Here is an 18,300-nt window from a genome sequence, read left to right as displayed (position 1 = left end):
ATGAGGAAGCAACCATCCAGTGAGGGAGGGGCAGGAGTGCAGAAAGCTCCTGCCAATATAGCGCTGGTAAGGTACCAGGGGAGGGGTGTTTAAACAAAAATTTATATTTGCTCCATAAGATGCACCTACATTTTCACTCACTTGGAGGGGAGGAGGGGAGTGCATCTTATGGAGCGATAAATATGGTATATGGACACAGAATATGGCTAGACATGGGGAGAATAAGAACGCAGAAGATAGATACTGGACAGACAGGGATATAGAGGAGTGATACTGTACACAGGAGGAGTAGATCATAGAATAGTGAGATTAAGGCAGGGAGATGGGCACAAGGGAAATACTAGAAAGGGAAGTATAGGAGATGGAAGGGAAATGCTTGCTGAACATCCTTATTTGATTGAATTTTGTTTTTCTACTCAAAAATCCTCTAGAAGCTCTAAAGCTCTTCTGATTTTCCCATTGGCGAAAGGTTGTAAATTAAAGATATCATGATCAGATACTTTCCAACCAGGCTGCAATCTAGCATAAGGAGTTTAAACCTTTACTATTGACGTCTTTCATATTTGCATTTTAGGAGACTGTTGACTTATTTTCAAATTTGAGTTTCTAGTCTCCTATCATCAATTGTGTATTCCTAGCTAATCTTTTGTAAACTGCATAGAACTTAGGTGATGCAGTTTAGAAATGGATTTTATGTTAGATTTAGATGGGAAAAACATACAGATGGAAAATAAATGAGCATGGAGAAAGACGACATGTCAAATTGTTAGGAGACCCTGGCAAGTGAGTTGAGTAGACAAATGGAAACAGAAACCAGAGCGAGACCAATGTGATGTGAAGAATGACATCACCAAACAAAAAGGTAGAATATCAGATTTGAAATATGTATGCTGCTAGAGCTGGTGTTACACAGCTGGCTTAGGGCTCTGACCGGGATAATTGCCCTAGTTGTACTCCAACACTATCCCTGTCAAGTGTGACTTGTGGTATTCTGTGATAATTTTGCTTATTCAGTTAATAGTGGGGAGGGGAGGGGAGACAGGGGTCAAGGCCATGCAGCCCATTTGAAGTGGCAGGTGACCAGTGCAAAGGATGGTGTTGAGGAAAGTTAGCCAGAGTGTAACTGCTTCAGGTGCATTTGTCAGTAATTTTGGAGGAGAGTGTGTCTAGGTTACAGCTTTGTGTGAAGAGTTTTGGTTTGTTTGTTTGTTTTGGGGGGGGGGGGGGAGGTTAGTACTGAGGTGATTTGCTGTCGTGCGTCACTTGTGTCCTCCAGATGCGGCATATATTGCTTATGTGTCCTCCAGATCATAACTGGAAAACGCCAACTTCCCCCCTCCCCCCCTCCAATATATGGGAGCAGGGCTGGCAGCCTGTCATGGGTTTTCTTGGAAGATGAGCAAGGCGGGAACCAGAAGTCTGCTGGTACCTGGAGCTGTTGAAATGCTGCTAGTAACCTGGACAGGTCTCTGAGCCAAGGAACTCTGGGAGGGATGAAAAAAAAGCACTACTTCTGCTCAGAGGCAGTCACGGCTTGTTCTCTGGTAGAGACTCGAGGCGGAAATCTACCGCATTGGCCATAAGATCATCAAGGCCCTTGCCAAAAAGCATTTGACCCTTAAAAGGAAATATGCTTAAGGTAGCTTTGGACACCTGATTCACCTTCCCACTGGCAGATCCAGAGCATCCTGCAAGCTGAGACATAAGCAAACACCTTGATCATGACCGAGGTCAGAGCATCTGCCACAATCTACACCTTCCTGTACAACATGAGGGCAGGAGTCCTTCCCCTCTGAATGGGTCCCAGCACAGCACAGCAAAAGCAGGCCCTCACAGCAAAAGCAGCAGTTCCAATTCCTAGGTTTTCAAACTGTTTAAGTACCAAGTCCATCGTGCAGTCCTGTGCATCTTTCAGCATGACACCACTTTTGCTTGGGAGAGTAGTATGCTTGAGCTACAGCTGAATCCACCTTCAACTGGGCAAAGTTACTAGAAATCAGGCACCATGGGAAAGTTTGTCATGGCCTTAGCAACCTGCAAGGACCCCTTTGGGGTCTCCCACTGTTCAGTGATCAGGGTTCTTATTCAGGGCATTTGCAGCCTGCACTCAAGCCACTGAGAAACCAGAGGCAAGCTGGTTCCCAAGGGAACGGACCCCAAGCCCCGACAAAGCAGGCTGACTCTCCAAGTCCACTTGAGGGCTGCCCTGTAGAGCTAGACTGGCACAGTAGAACTGTGCCCCATTCCCCCAGGCAGAGAATCCTCAAGAATGGGCTCTCAGAGCACTTAAGGCAGAAAGTGACTTTAAGCATAAGAAAAAAAGAACTAAGAGCAGATCAGACCCCTCTGCACAGTTCACTTGCAGAGAAAAAAAAATCTTGAGCTGTGGATTGGGGCTCTGCCTTTATAGGGAAGTTATGTTCTCTCTGCAAACCAGTCAATGGGCAAGGATAAAATCACCACATACACAGAATCCGGAGTAGATTAACTGAAAGCCTAGTATATTTTTGTGTATTATAAAAGACAGAAGGCATTTATCCCATCCAAATCTGCCCATTTATTCCTGGACACATAATAGCCTTGCTGACCACAGAAGCATCACACTATAGTTTTATTTCCCAGTTTTAAGCTTCCCTTTGGGGAAAAAAATGTTTAAGCCAAGCAACCTGTAGCTTTCCAAGTTTCCAAGTTTATTAGAAAAATTTGATTAATCGCCTATCACATTTTCTAGGCGATGTACAATTTCATAAGAAATTTTCCATGAAAGGCCATGATAGACCTTTATGGTGGTGATGGGGGGGAAATCATATTTTTCACATCTCTTCAGCATGCAACACTAATGCTTGCTTGAGTAAGGGCTTTGGGTTAAATACAACTGTAAGCTATCACAGACCTGAGGGTCACCAGGCCCCTCCCAGGCAAGGCATTTCATCCTGACCTACTTTTAGTCGCTTGATTTCTGGGGCTTTATGCTTCTACTATAATGTTTACTGTTATTTATATGTGCCCCTTCAGACCTTCTGTAGCTCAGTCGTTGGAATCCTGGGCTAATTCTTACCTACAAAGCTTGGATAAAACCATTTAGAAGGCTAACATACTGTATTAGCCACAGGGTAAGGATAAAGGGTCATAATTTGATACACTGCCCTTCTGTGGTACAAGCAGAGTGATTATTACCTTTGCTAATCTTTCTTGTAAATCCACACTATTTCTGAAGTGGGTTAAATCCCATGTTGCAAGACTGCTTATAGGACGCCTCATTTATATAATTTTTTCAGACCCTCCTCTTACCTCGGAACTGCCCTCTGGTCTCCCGTTTATGTAAAAAGCAGACTGATACCTGAAGAGGACAGAGGAGGGGTATGGGGAAAAACAAATCTAATCTGCTCATAACATTAAAATTTTGTAACAAATGAAACAGGATAGTAAACAGTAAACACCTGAAAAGAACTGTGCTATAAGGAGATGCTGCCTGCACCCAACAAGGAGGGGGGGCACAGCTAAGGACCCCCAAGGCAGAGAGCATAACATGTTCAGATAGTACTTTTAGAAAAACTGGTCAAGAAACTTAAGCCCAGCTTACTAGTATGTATCAAGGCATACAATCTGCAAATCAGCAATTCCCAGGGTGGGTTCCAGGAATAGTGTGGATATACCAGAAGAGATTAGCAAAGGTAAGAACCTAGGGCTAGATTCACTAAAGATAACTCAATCGCTGTTGGCCGATTCTCAAACAGTGATTGATTCACTATCAAGTTTGCATGCAAATGATTTGCACAAAAGTGCAATCATTTGCATGCAAACCCACCGACTCAATTGCTCGATGAGCAATTGAGACATGTGCAGGGCCCTGACAGTGACAGGAGAAGCAGCCTCCTATCATTGCTATCAGGGCTTCTGACAGTTTGGGGGTTTTTCCCAATGGCACAGATCCCCCCCCAAAAAAAAAAAACCCACCCTCCCCAACAGACCCATGACAAAGCACCTCCCTCTCTGAACCAAAAAAAATGGCAGGAGGTATGCCCACTCCCTCCTGCCACCAGACGGCCCCTGCCGCCAACTTAAATATGGCAGGAGTCCCTCCTGCAATGTAGACCTTAGACCCCTCCCCGGTGCATCTGATGCATGGGCCCTGATTGGCTCAAGATGCTTAGATGCCTCAAACCCCTCCCCTTGGGTGGGGTCTTAGGTGTCTGAGTCAATCAGACTCCATTAGGCTCCTCTATCCCAGATACAAGGGAAAGAGCACAGGCTAAGGCTCCTCCCCCTTTAATCCTGGATACAGAGGGAGTATAATGGAGTCCCTGATTGGCTCAGACACCTAAGATCCTGTCCAAGGGGAGGGGCTTAAGGCATCTGAGCCAGAGCCTTAGGCCCCTCCATAGGCATCAGATGATGCACCAGGGAGGGGCCTAAGGCCTACATTGCAGAGGGCAGCAGATGGCAGAGGAGCAGGTAATGGAGGGGGGCCTGAGGGAGGGTTTGGGGAGGGGGTTTGTCATGGGTCATTGGGAGAGGGCTTCTCAATTTTTTTTTTATTGGGCAGATATTTTGCATTTGTAATACACACAAAATTCTGCGCCATTACAAAATACGAAAAAAAACCCAGCAGACCTGTCCATAATAGTTACCGACAGGTCTTTAGCAGTTGGGTTTTAAGATTGTAAAACCTGATGCAAAATAGCCAAGCAATGTAAAGTAAGTGAATCAATCGCTTGGCTATTTTGCATGGAGTTTTACTAATTTGCATGGTCAGGTCGGAAAATGGGTGAGCAAGAGGAAAAATACGTGGTGGACCTTTTTGTGAATTGGGTCGGTTAGCAGCAATGGACCATCGCTCCTTTAGTGAATTAGGGCCCTAATCTTTCGTTCTTGTACAATCTACTATATTCCTGGACATGTGGGACACAAAGCAGTCCATTAGTTGGGGGTCCATTAGTTGCCAAAACAGAAACACCGACAGCAGTATCTGGTTTGGCTGCCACAACTGATCCTGTAAAACATATGCAAGGACCTGGTAGCAGCTCTGCAAATCAAGAGAAATTGCCATGACTGCCCATAAGGAGAAAACGCCTCTAGCAGAATGAGCCCTAAGAGAGAGTGGGCTTTTTTTCTGGCAGCAATATAGGCAGAAGAAATAGCCATTTGGATCCATCTCCAAATGGTGTCCTTCAAAGCTGGCTACCCACCAATATGAACAGGTGGTCGGAAACCTGAAAACTCATGTGCAACTTCCCAAGTCTGCACACATCCAGCGACCTTTCTTCCTTGAACCCAAGTATACATAGGAAGCTGGACCTCCTAATTGATGTGGAAAATAGAGACTACCTTCATGAGAAAGGAAGGACCAGTGTGCAGAAACATGCAAGAATCTAAGGAAAAGGATCTCTCCAAGATAAAGCCTGAAGCTTGAACATTCTGTGGGCTGAAATTATTGCCGCCAGGAAAACTTGTCTTAACAGCATGATCCATTAAGGATGCCTGTTCGAGCCAGAGACTGGAGAATTAGATTAAGATTCCAAGTCAGACAGAGTAGCCGCAACAGGTACTGAAGCCTTGATATGCCTCTAAAACCTGATATCTGGATGAGTGGCCAAAGAACCTTTCAGAGACTTAGGACCAAGAGAAGACTGGCAATCTGAACCCTCAGCCAACAGCCAGATCCTTTTCCAACCCATCCAGAAAGAATACTAGATTCTGTGGTATTGAAGGGAAGGACTGATTCTCATGCCTCTGGACACCAAGATTGATAACATCTCCAAGCCTTAGCATAGGCCAGAGTTGACTTCTTACTGCATAAGAGTAGCCATCATGCTCAGAGTAGCCTCTGTGGTAAGATCATGCGCTCAAGAGCCAGTCATAAGATTACAGTGGTCCAGATCCTGGTGTACAATCAGGCCCTTAGTAAGGAAACGAGGTTGACAGGGAAGCTGGAGCCCCTGATCCAGCAGTAAGCTAACTAGGGTCAGCATACCATAGTCACCTTGGCCAGTTGGGTGCCTTCACCTGACGGCCTATCATAGGCCACGAAGGGAAGACAGACAACCTTCTAGCATACAGGGCTGCACCAGCATGTCCAAGCCCTCACTTCCTGGCTCATGACAGCATCTAAAGAACTAATCCACCTTGTTTGTTGATGATGCTGTGAGGTCAAACAATGGGTGACCCCCCACTGCTCTACTATGCACCTGAAAGCTCTATGGGACAAGGACCATTCCCCTGGATCCAGAGTCAATGGCCGAGATCTTGCCTGCATGTCATCCGCCCAGTTTACATGCACTGCAGAAAATTGCTAAAAGGTGGCTTTCCACCCAACAGAAGAGAAGCTGAGCTTCCAAGTGCAAGGATGAGCTCTTAGTCACTGCCATGGCAGTGTGAGAAGGCACTGCCCGATTCAGGAGAAAGCACTTTAAAAGTAGAAGAGCCAAATGAAATCACCCAAAGCTCCAGGTGATTGTCTAACACTTTCTCTCAGATGGGGACCACCAGCCCTGAACCAGCCTGTCAAAGGAAAAAGCCCCCCAAGCTTACAGGATAGCATCTGTCATCAGGATTACCCAGGCAGGGACCTGGAGAGGAAGGCCCTGGAGACAGAGAAGGATTCAACCACCAGGCTAGACTGTTCGAGCCACTGCTTTCCAAGGGAGCCTGGCATACAATGGATCCCCCTCGACTCCAACCAGAAATAAGCATATCCTTTAGCATGTGCAGATGGGCCCTTGCCCAGGGAACCACATCTATGGTCATAACCATAATCCCAGGACCTGCAGGTACTGCCAGGTAGTTGGAGTCAGAGTCTCCAGGAAAGTACATATCAGCTAACGAAGCTTCTCCAGGTGCGGGTCAGGCAGAAAGACCTTGTTTTGCCCTGTGGTGAAGCAGACACTCAGGTATTAAGTTCTACATTGGAACGAGCTGGCTCTTTTGAATGCTGATCACCCAGCCTAGGTGTTGAAGTAGCTGAATGACCTGGTGAACTGCCTGATGCTCCTGGGTCTCCAACAGGGCTCTGATGAGCCAGCTGTCCAGCTACAAATGACTTGAAGCCTGAGTTTCTGTATGTAGGCTGCTACTACCATCACCTTTGCGAATGTCCTGGGTGCTGTTGCCAACCCAAAGGGCAAAGCTGCAAATTGCAAGTGCTGCTTCAGAACATGGAACCTCATTTCTTGTGCTATGGAAAAATAAGGATATGAAGATAGGCCTCTTGTCAAATCCAGGGACACCAACAATTCCCCAGAAACCACCAATGTAATCAGACTGCACAGTTTCCATCCTGAAGCGCAGGACCTTGAGCCCTAATATGAAGATGCAGGCTGTCCAGGACATGCACTGCAAATCAGTCAATCCCCTGTAAGCAGAACTGTAAAGTTTGCAATCTCCTGCAGCCAGAGCTGTATCCACAGGGAATCTTTGCAGCATGGCATGAAACCATATGAAAAAAACTGAAGAAAAAATTAAACATGAGCAGGAAAGCAACTGGAGACCAGAGGGCAGTTCTGAAGTGAGAGGAAGACCTGAAAATATTATGTAAATGAAGCTTCCTACAAGCAGTCTTGCAACATGGGATGCATAACCCACTTGGTCAGGAATAGAGTGGGATTACACAAGAACAAACTTATTGGGCTTCATGGCTTACCAGCTTGCTTTATTGAATCCCAATAGTCAAGTGCTAATTAAAATCCGTTAAATACAATTTAAGAACTGACCCAGGAGCATATTAACACTTGAGCCTTTAGTAGATACTAAAAAATGAAAGACTTGCCTTTTTCCATATCCGATACTATGACAACTTTAATAAAAGTGTCTTTCACTGTTGCAAAAACCTCCATAGTTCTTTTGTCCCATACTTCGAGAGTTGTTTCATTGACAGTTATCAAGTATGGTTCATATGCAGCTGCCAATGGAGTTATCCAGTCTTTCCTTAAGATAGAAGATTTACCTTTCAAGAGACTTAGTACATGTAAACCTAGACAGGTAGGAAAAAACACAAAAGCTTAGGTATATTAATCATACAGAAAAAAGTGAACTTTAAAGTAAAACCTATCTTGAGAATTTGACAGTGTCAGAGTTATACTGACTTTCAGTACTTACCTACACCTGTGCTCCAAAGGAAGCTATTTGATTTAATATCCATGACGATGCTGCTTGCTTCCAATTCAACCCCTTTCCAGACATTCTGCATGTCACCACCACTGAGGTTCATCCGTTGAATAACTGCATCTTCAACCCAATACAAAAACCCTTGCTTCCAGTCTAGAAACAAATACTGGATAGTTTTCTTGGATTGGTAGAGTTTCTTTGTCCCCATGCCAGAAAATCTAGTAACCATAATAGCTTTGCCATAACGTGACAGCCAATATATGTTGCCAGATGGAATGTCAATGCTTGCTGAGAAGACTGAGGAAAAAGAAAGAAATTATTCTTGTATATATTTTATAAGCAAAATATTTTAAGTTTCTGCCCCTACATTACTAAATATACAGTTATGTGTCTTACTATTGGGGAAACCTTGAAGTCTACAGTGGTGTTTATACCAAATATGTAAAATTTGATATTTGCAATTTTTCTTTCAAGAAGAAAATGAAAGCCAAGTGTTTAGCAGCTGGTAAAATAGCAAGGGTTAATGAATATGAACTACCTTAGAATCTTACGATACAAATGAAGACTGAATGGTAGCCATACTAGTCTAAGGCATTAGAACATAGCATCAAATGGATGGATGTGCATGACTACTATCATGATTTCAAGCTGACAAATGACATATCAGGCTCAAATGTCTACTTCCAAGGTTTAAGAGGAGCTTGTGGCCAGATGTCATAGGCTGATTTTACACTCAGAGCTTGGGCCAGTGGAATAGAACTTTGCAGAGATTAAGATCCAGCATTTAAAGCTTTGACAAGCCTTGGCAGTAAGTGCATAAACTCAAAAGAAAGCAATCTGCAGTAGTGTTGCCCAATTCGCATCGATTCACCAATTTACAAGTTGCTTTGTAGCCTTTTCTCACCCCCCCCCCCCCTTTTTCAAACCTACAGTTTGGCTCAATCTAATCTGAAACTACTCACACAGTAGTTTCAGATTGAGCCAAACTGTAGGTTTGAAGGGGTGGGGTGGTGTGGAGGAAAGACTACAAAGTATGTGTAAACTTCCCCTCCCTTCACTGAACAGCTTGTCCTCAGAAGGAATCAGAACGTTCTGGCGGCGTGTGTGTGTCTGGAGTTTTACAGTGTGCAGAATATAGCAGCTTTCCAAATAAAGGCAAGCAATTTTATAGTGCAAGAGACTGTAGGCCGGGGGAGGGGGGAAGCCAGAGGATGCTACAAAGAAGGGGGGAACATGCAGACCTTTGGGAGGAGGGGACCGTGGTATAGAAGTACACAGAGGGAGGTTTAAAGAGACATGCATATGCTGGACAGGGGGGAGGGAAGAAATAATGGGTTTAAAAACAGAGGAGGGAGAGAGATGGTGGACAGCACAGTTACTTACCGTAACAGGTGTTATCCAGAGACAGCAGGCAGATATTCTCACATGTGGGTGACGTCATCTACGGAGCCCCAGCGCGGACAGCTTTTCAAGCAAACGATTGAAGTTTCAAGTTTGCTACACTGCACCACGCATGTGCATGCCTTCTTGCCCACTAGAGGGCACATCCCACCTCGTGGTCCTCAGTTCCATAACTAGCAAAGAAACCATCCCCGGGGAGGCGGGCAGGTTGTGAGAATATCTGCCTGCTGTCCCTGGATAACACCTGTTACGGTAAGTAACTGTGCTTTATCCCAGGACAAGCAGGCAGCATATTCTCACATGTGGGTGACCTCCAAGCCAACAACAAAAAAGGGCAGGTGGGAGGATGGCAATCTATGAAAACAGGTTACGTAACACCGACTGGCCAAACCGTCCATCGCTTCTGGACAAAGTGTCCAGGCAGTAGTGGGAGGTGAACGTATGAACCGAAGACCAAGTGGCAGCTTTACATATGTCCTCCACAGGAGTAGAGCGGAGGAAAGCAACAGAAGCTGCCATCGCTCGGACCTTATGCCCCGTGACTCGACCCGGGAGCGTAAGCCCAGCCTGAGCGTAACAAAAAGAAATACAAGCAGCCAACCAGTTGGACAAAGTGCGCTTGGAAACGGGATGTCCTAAACGATTAGGATCAAAGGACAAAAATAATTGAGGAACCTTCCGATGAGACCTGGTACGTTGGAGATAAAAAGCCAACGCCTCTTACAGTCAAGCGTGTGAAGCGCCGTTTCGCCCGGATGGGAGTGGGGCTTAGGAAAGAACACAGGAAGAACAATGGATTGATTGAGGTGGAAATCAGACACAACCTTAGGTAAGAATTTAGGATGGGTGCGGAGAACCACCTTGTCATGATGAAATACAGTAAAAGGTGGGTCCGCAACCAAAGCCTGAAGCTCACTAATCCGACGAGCAGATGTGAGCGCAATCAGAAAAACCACCTTCCAAGTGAGAAATTTAAGGTGAGACTTGTTGATAGGCTCAAAGGGAGGTTTCATCAGTTGAGCTAAGACAACATTCAAATCCCACACCACCGGAGGAGGTTTGAGAGGGGGACAAACATTGACTAGACCCTTCATGAAACGAGTCACCAGAGGATGAAGCGACAGAGAACGTCCTTCCAAGTGACGATGGAAAGCTGAAATGGCACTGAGATGCACCCGAACGGAAGTCGTCTTCAGGCCCGAATTAGACAGATGCAACAAATAGTCCAGCACCGAAGACACCGGGACCGAAATCGGGTCCAGATGATGCGAGGAACACCAGGAGGAAAACCTGGTCCATTTCTGGGAACAACAAAGTCGGTTGAAACTTTGCGCGAGGCTTCCAAAACTTCCCTTACAGACTGAGAAACGGGAACCAAGGTCAAGGTGAGAGGAACCAAGCGGTCAGATGTAAAGACCGAAGATTGGGATGCAACAGTGAACCCCGACTCTGAGAAAGCAGAGAGGGAAACACTGGCAGAAGCATAGGGTCCCTGACACTGAGTTGAAGAAGTAGGGAGAACCAGTGTTGACGAGGCCATCGAGGCGCAATGAGAATCATAGTGGCTCTGGATGATTTGAGATGAACCAACGTCCTCAAGATTAGAGGGAAAGGAGGAAACGCATAAAGGAACTTCCCTCCCCAGTCGAGAAGAAAGGCATCGGCCTCGAGACGGTCCGGGGAGTACATCCGAGAACAAAATAGGGGCAGTTTGTGAGTCTCCGGGGAGGCAAACTGATCCACCTGAGGAGTCCCCCAGCGGTCGAAGACCTCGCGTAGAACCCGGGAGTTCAACGCCCACTCGTGCGGCTGGAGAAGACGACTGAGTTTGTCGGCCAGACAATTTTTCTCTCCCTGAATGTAAACCGCCCGCAGGAAGATGTTCTGGGAGACCGCCCATTCCCAAAGACGCAAGGCTTCCTGACATAGGGCCCAAGAGCCCGTCCCACCTTGCTTGTTCACATAATACATGGCCACCTGGTTGTCCGTACGCACGAGGACTACCTGATTACGGAGCAGGTGGGCGAACGTTCGAGCCGCCAGAAAGATGGCACGAAGCTCCAACACATTGATATGACAGCGGTGGTCCTCCCTGGACCACAGACCCTGGGTCCGCAGACCGTCGAGGTGGGCCCCCCACGCGTACTCCGAGGAGTCCGTGGTCAGAACTTTGCGATGTGGCGGGACGAGAAAAAGCAAACCCCCGGAAAGATTCATAGAGTCGGTCCACCAACGGAGCGATCGCCTCAAAGAAGGCGTCACCTCTATGAGGGAAGAGACAGGACCGCAATCCTGGCGCCATTGAGAGGCCAAAGTCCACTGAGGAATTCTCAGGTGCAGTCTGGCGAACGGAGTGACGTGGACTGTCGATGCCATGTGGCCCAGAAGCATCATCATGCGCCACGCCGACACCACAGGCAGTTGAGAAACGAGACGACCCAACCGAATCAGGGCCTCCAAACGAGGAGGTGGGAGGAACGAACGGAGGCGAACAGTGTCCAGCACTACGCCTATAAACTGAAGTGATCGGGACGGGCACAACTGTGACTTGGGAAAGTTCACTTCGAAGCCCAGTCGTTGAAGGAAGATGATACTATCGGGTCGCTGAGATAACCCCCTCCCTGGTCGGGGCAGACCTGAAGCCCCCGAGACCGCAGGGCTGCCGCGACTACCATCATACACTTCGTGAAGACTCGAGGGGACGAAGCCAGGCCAAAGGGGAGGACCCGGTACTGCAGGTGGAGCTCGCCCACCTGGAATCGCAAGAATTTGCGGAAGGCGGGATGCACCGGAACATGGGTATACACTTCCTTCAGATCCAGGGAGCACATCCAGTCCCCTTCCTCCAAGAGAGGGTATAATACCGGAAGCGACAACATCTGGAACTTTTCCCGGACCAGGAACTTGTTGAGCCTCCTGAGGTCTAGAATGGGGTGTAAGTCCCCGGTCTTTTTGGGGACCAAAAAGTAACGGGAGTAAAACCCGCGCCCCCGCTGGTCGGGGGGTACAGGTTCCACCGCCCGAAGCTTCAACAAGGCCCTGGCCTCCTCCAGGAGGATGGGGAGCTGGGCCCGATCGTATGGGCGAGCCCCGGGTGGCTGTTCCGGCGGCGTAGCGCAGAAGTTGAGAGAGTAGCCCTCGGAGACGGTCCGGAGCACCCAGGCGTTGGATGTTATCTCGGTCCAAGCCGCATAAAAGGCCCGGAGTCGACCCCCTATGGGTAGGGGTTCCGGCGTGAACGCGGAGGGGAACCTGCCCCATCCGTACAGACTGTCAAAAGGATGGCGCAGGCTTAGATTGTCCGCCTCTCCCCTGATGAGGTGGACGCCGAGGTGGAGGCCTAGAAAAGGCCGGCGTCGTCTTCTGAAGGTAACGCCTCGGGGGTGGCCGGAAAGGTTTTTGCGGCGTGGCCCGAGGTTTTGGTCGGACCAAGGAGGCCAAAGAGCGTTCCTGCTCCGACAACCGTTTGGTCGCCGCCTCTAGGGATTCATCGAACAGTTCGGACCCCACGCAAGGGAGATCCGCCAGACGCTCTTGCAGGTTAGGGTCCATGTCGAGGGTGCGCAGCCACGCCAGCCGGCGCATCGCTACCGCAAAAGCCGACACCCTCGAGACAAGTTCAAATGCATCGTACACCGCATGGAAGAGGTACAGGCGCAATTGAGAAAGGTTGGACATGAACTTGTCAAACCCATCCCTACGGGAATCCGGAAGGTCCTCCCTATACTGAGGGAGGTCCTTCACCATGCCCCTTAAATAAGATGAGAATGTAAAGGCATAGTTGAGAACCCTGGTTGCCATGAGGGAATTCGAATAGAGGCGACGACCAAACTTGTCGAGGGTCCGACCCTCCCTACCGGGCGGAACCGCCGCAGAGACCCTGGAGGGTTGTGTCTTCTTCAGGGCCGACTCGACCAGCAAAGACTGGTGAGATAGTTGGGCCTTATCGAATCCTTTAGGTGGGATTGTTCTATACCTGTTCTCCATCTTGGACGGCACCGCTGTGACTGTAAGAGGTGAAGTCAGGTTTTTAAGGAAGGTCTGAAGAAGGACCTTATTCAAAGGAAGCCTGGGGGTTTCCCTCGGGGGAGTGGGGAGGTCCTGTTCCTCGAGGAACTCTTTAGTGTATTGGGATCCCGCCATGAGGTCCAGACCCAAAGCACGTGCCATGTCCTGAACAAAACTGGTGAAGGAGGACGGTCTGGCGGGCGGCGAGGGGGTTCTCGACCTCTCCGCCGATCAGAAGGGGGAAGCCTCATGGGAGTAGTGCGGCTCCCTATCGGACCCCGATCCCCAAGAGGCCCGATCCAATGGCCTCGAGGGGGTCGGGGAACGTCCACGTCTCGAAGACCCTCTGGGAGAAGTCCCAGGAGTCCGAGGGACCGAGGCACGCCCCCTCCTCCTCGGCGAGGAGTCACGCGAACCCCCTCGGACGGGAGAACGAAGCAACCTCGGGTTGTCGAGGCGAAGCTCCGAGACTCGCAAGGCCTCACACCCGAGAGGCGAAGAGCGATCACAGCACCGAGGAGAACCTCGCGACCGCTTGGGCTTCCTCGGACGACGCCTCGCCCAAGGCCTGCCCGAGGGTGAAGAGCCCCGGGAGGACCTCGAGGAAGAGGAGGAGGAGATCCGACGCACCCTGCGCACCTTGTCACGGGGCCCCCGAGGCCGAAGTCGAGGGTAAGGTCGGGGTCGAGGTCGGTGCCGCCCCGGTGCCCGAGGGAGTCGAGGCCGAGACCGCCGTGGCCGGAGCCATCGAGGTCGGAGCAGCCGAGGTCGCGGCTTGCTGCAATTGCTCGAGGGCCCCGGAGAGCTCCGAGGCAATCAGGGCTCGTAACAGATCCTGGAACGCCGGGATCCCTACCATGGTCGGTAGGTCCGAGGCCGGGGGATGCTCCCTGGAGGGCGTCCTCGGTCTCGAGTATTCCCTCGGGGCATTAGTGGCCGTATTCCTTGGCGGGGCCGAGGACGACCCACCCGCCGTCGAGGAGCCCGAGGATGGCTTCTTAGTCGACCCTGGAGTCGAGGAAGGAAGAGAGGACTTACCCGAGGCAGGCTTAAGCGAGGGTGTAGGCTTCAAAGAAGACGAAGGTCGAGGCGAGGCTGAGGGAACCGAGGCCGATGTCGCGGCCGGGGCCGAAGCCGAGGCCGACGTCGAGGCCTTCCCCGGCGCGGAGTCGACCGCGAAGAGCTCCGCCATCCTGGCCCGGCGTCGGCGGAGCGCTCTGACCTGAAAGGTGGAGCACCGATCGCAAGAGTCAGTCGGATGCTCGGGCCCCAAGCAGAGCAAGCACCACCGGTGTGGATCTGTAATGGAAAGTAACCGCTCACACCGGGTGCACTTTTTGAAACCCGTCAAGGGACGAGACATGAAACCCGAACAGGCCGGAAACAAGGCCTGCCACGGCCGCGGCTCACGGGAGCCCCCGGAGCTGACTGAAGGAAACACTCGGGTTTCGTTTTTTTTTTTTTTTTTTAAACAAGAAAGAAAGAAAAGATAAAATAAAGCACAGCGACCGACGAAAAAACAACCGGACGCGGTGACAGAAGGCAAAATAGCAGAGCTCAATATCCACAGGGCTTCTGGCTCCGCGGAAAAAACTGAACTGAGGACCACGAGGTGGGATGCGCCCTCTAGTGGGCAAGAAGGCATGCACATGCGTGGTGCAGTGTAGCAAACTTGAAACTTCAATCAAGTTTGCTTGAAAAGCTGTCCGCGCTGGGGCTCCGTAGATGACGTCACCCACATGTGAGAATATGCTGCCTGCTTGTCCTGGGATAAAATGGGATTTAGGGAGGGAAGAACAGAAAAGGAGAGAAGTTAGACATGAGCCGATTGTGTGTGTGTGTGTGGGGGGAATAGAGATACTGGATAGGAGGGTAGTTGGAAGAGAAAAGGAGAGCTGGTGGACCCTGGGGTGGTGGGGAAAGAGAGAGATGCTGGATGAAAGGGTAGTTGAGAAAAGGAGAGATGGTGGGGTCTGTCACTGCAGCTGTGGGGATGGAGACAAAAAAGAAAAGATGCCAGACCTCCAGGGGAGGGAAGAGAAACTGAAGGGGAGGACAGAGATGGAAGATGGATGGTTAGCATGGAGAAAGAATAAAACAACAAATGGGCAGGAGACCCTGGCAAGCGAGTTATCTTATTTGAAAATTACCAGCCAACAAAAGGTAGAAAAAATAAATTTTATTTTCTGTTTTGTGATTACAATGTGTCCACATTTGAAATGTTACTGCCAGAGCTGGTATTAGACTGCGAAGATGAGCTAGCATTTAAGAGGAAAAGTCTGTTTATTTTGTTTACATCACAGCACCAGTGTGGGTAGGAGAGGGCAAAGGGGGTGGGGTGGGTGGGTGGGTGGGTGAAGAGGCTATAAAATAAACCCACCAGGATGTTTGAAGAAAAAAAAAAACCCACACCAAAAAACCACCCAATTGGGCAGGAAAATTGAATCGAAAAATCAATTCAATAGGCTGAATCAAATATTTTTTCCTGACTGGCAGCACTAATCTGCAATAAAAGCCACTATATCAGTCATGTAGTGGCAAATGAGATGCTTCACTTAGGACCTGAACAATAACTTCAGAAAACAGTCGAGAAAGAAAGCCTTAAAAACGTGAAAGCCTTAAAAACGTTAATATTCAGTAGCTGTCTTCAAATCATTGGCATAAAAACACTCCACTGAAATAGCTCATCTTAAGGACAAAAAACTGGAATATGCACCCAACCATATGCAGAGAATAGGACTTTATCTGCTGTTGGTCCCAAGTCTTCATCCAGCGTGGGCACTGTTGTGGTTTGTTGATTGAATAGATAACTGATTGAGGAAAATTACAGTGCCCACGCTGGATGAAGATTTGGGACCAACAGCAGAGTGTGTGGCAAAGTGGTTAGAGCTACAGCATCAACACACCGAGATTGTGGGTTGAAACTCACGCTGCTCCTTGTGACACTGGACAAGTCACTTAATCCCCCCATTACCCCAGGTACATTAGGTAAGAACATAAGAACATAAGAAGTTGCCTCCGCTGAGGCAGACCAGAGGTCCATCTCGCCCAGCGGTCCACTCTCGCGTCGGCCCATCAGGCCCCACTGCCTGAACAGTGGCCTCTGACTAATTTTACAATTTACCTCTAATCCTATCCCTATAACCGTACCTCTACTCTTATCTGTACCCCTCAATCCCTTGGTCCTCCAGGTACCTGTCCAGACCTTCTTTGAAGCCCTGTAGCGTGCTTCTGCTTATCACATCCTCCGGTAGTGCATTCCATGTATCCACCACCCTCTGGGTGAAAAAGAACTTCCTGGCATTTGTTCTAAACCTCTCCCCTTTCAATTTCTCTGAGTGTCCCCTTGTACTTGTGGTTCCCCATAGTTTAAAAAATCTGTCCGTCCACTTTTTCTATGCCCTTCATGATCTTGAAGGTTTCTATCATGTCTCCTCTGAGTCGTCGCTTTTCCAGCGAGAAAAGCCCCAGCTTTTACAGTCTGTCAGTATATGAGAGGTCCCTCATACCCTTTATTAGCTTAGTTGCTCTTCTCTGGACTCTCTCAAGTACCGACATGTCCTTCTTGAGGTACGGCGACCAGTACTGGACACAGTACTCCAGGTGCGGGCGCACCATTGCACGATACAGTGGCAGGATGACTTCCTTCGTCCTGGGGATGACTTCCTTCGTAGATTGTGAGACCACCAGGACAGGGGGGGAAAAATGCTCGAGTACCTGAATGTAAACCGCTTATAGCCTAAGTTAAAATAAAGTTCCATTCTGTGCATATGGGTGGGTGTATATTCAGTTTTGTGTACTGAAAATGAGTTATTTCAGTGGAGTTTTTATGCAAATGACATGAAATAGGCAGCTATTGAATACTGTTATACTAAGCCATCATACGGTTTAAGGCTTTTTTTCCCTCTACTTTTCTGAAGTTATTCTTCAGGTCTTAAGTGAAGCCCCTCATTTGCCACTACATTACAATATGATATAGTGGCGTGTTACAGCAAATTGTCCATATATACGCCAAAAATGTACTAGCATACAACTGCAAGCTTACCCATGATAATTCTACTCCCCCACCCTCCCAAAGTTAACACAATAGCAACATTTTAAAAATCTGTAGGTGCTAGAACAGAAAAGAAATCTGGATAGCCAGACCACTCCTACTCAGTGGCAGCATGTAGCATTCATCCTTGGTGTAGGGATCTGCACAAGGTCTTCATTGGGGTGGAGTAGAAGTGTGCTGGTCCATACAGAAATTCACTGCTGGCTATACTACAGGTTGAAAGGATTAGATATTTCCTAAACCAAGGAAGATTTTATAAAAGGTGTGCTGAAAGTAATATTAATGGCCAAGGCTGTGGAATGGGTAGGCCATTGGTGTGGTGGCCTGACCTATTTTACCCCCAACACAGGCATAAGCAATACAAGCTTGATGCAAGGCTGGAAATTGGGACCTCCAACTGAGTTCCTACCCTTGAAACTAACTTATTCTAAATTGCAAACCACCAAAATGAAAGCAGATCACTGAATTGATCCCAACATCTAATATATCACTTCTCTCTCAATGTGCTGGCCAGGGTCCATGAAAACTAATTTTTTCAAACTGAAACGTAGTTATCTAGGCTTGCATGTCTATTTCCAGATCAGTAGTATGTGAACATCAAGGACTTAAAAGCATTTGAATAGGCCTTTGCGAGTCAGCCTTGGAAATAGAAAACAGTACTTGTATCTGATGTGACCAGTATAGGAGGCTAAGATTTCCTAACTATTCTGTCAGGAACCAGATATGCACAGTAC

General features: G+C 48.4%; 1 protein-coding gene across 1 annotated transcript in view; it reads right to left on the bottom strand.

The window, feature by feature from the left end:
- The window catches only part of LOC117346133 (low-density lipoprotein receptor-related protein 2-like), a 266,925-nt gene that overhangs the window by 138,420 nt on the left and 110,205 nt on the right, over window positions 1–18,300 (bottom strand). The window contains exons 14-15 of the mRNA XM_033915540.1: window positions 8,095–8,400; window positions 7,766–7,969 (exon numbers count right to left, since the gene is read on the bottom strand). Of these exons, the coding sequence (XP_033771431.1) occupies window positions 7,766–7,969; window positions 8,095–8,400 (510 nt within the window). The remainder of the gene's footprint in view (window positions 1–7,765; window positions 7,970–8,094; window positions 8,401–18,300) is intronic.

This window comes from Geotrypetes seraphini, chromosome 1 (genome assembly GCF_902459505.1).
Source record: "Geotrypetes seraphini chromosome 1, aGeoSer1.1, whole genome shotgun sequence".
NCBI classification, from domain to species: domain Eukaryota; kingdom Metazoa; phylum Chordata; class Amphibia; order Gymnophiona; family Dermophiidae; genus Geotrypetes; species Geotrypetes seraphini.
The sequence above is the reverse complement of the archived record's forward strand: the minus strand, read 5'-3'. Positions and strand labels throughout refer to the sequence as shown.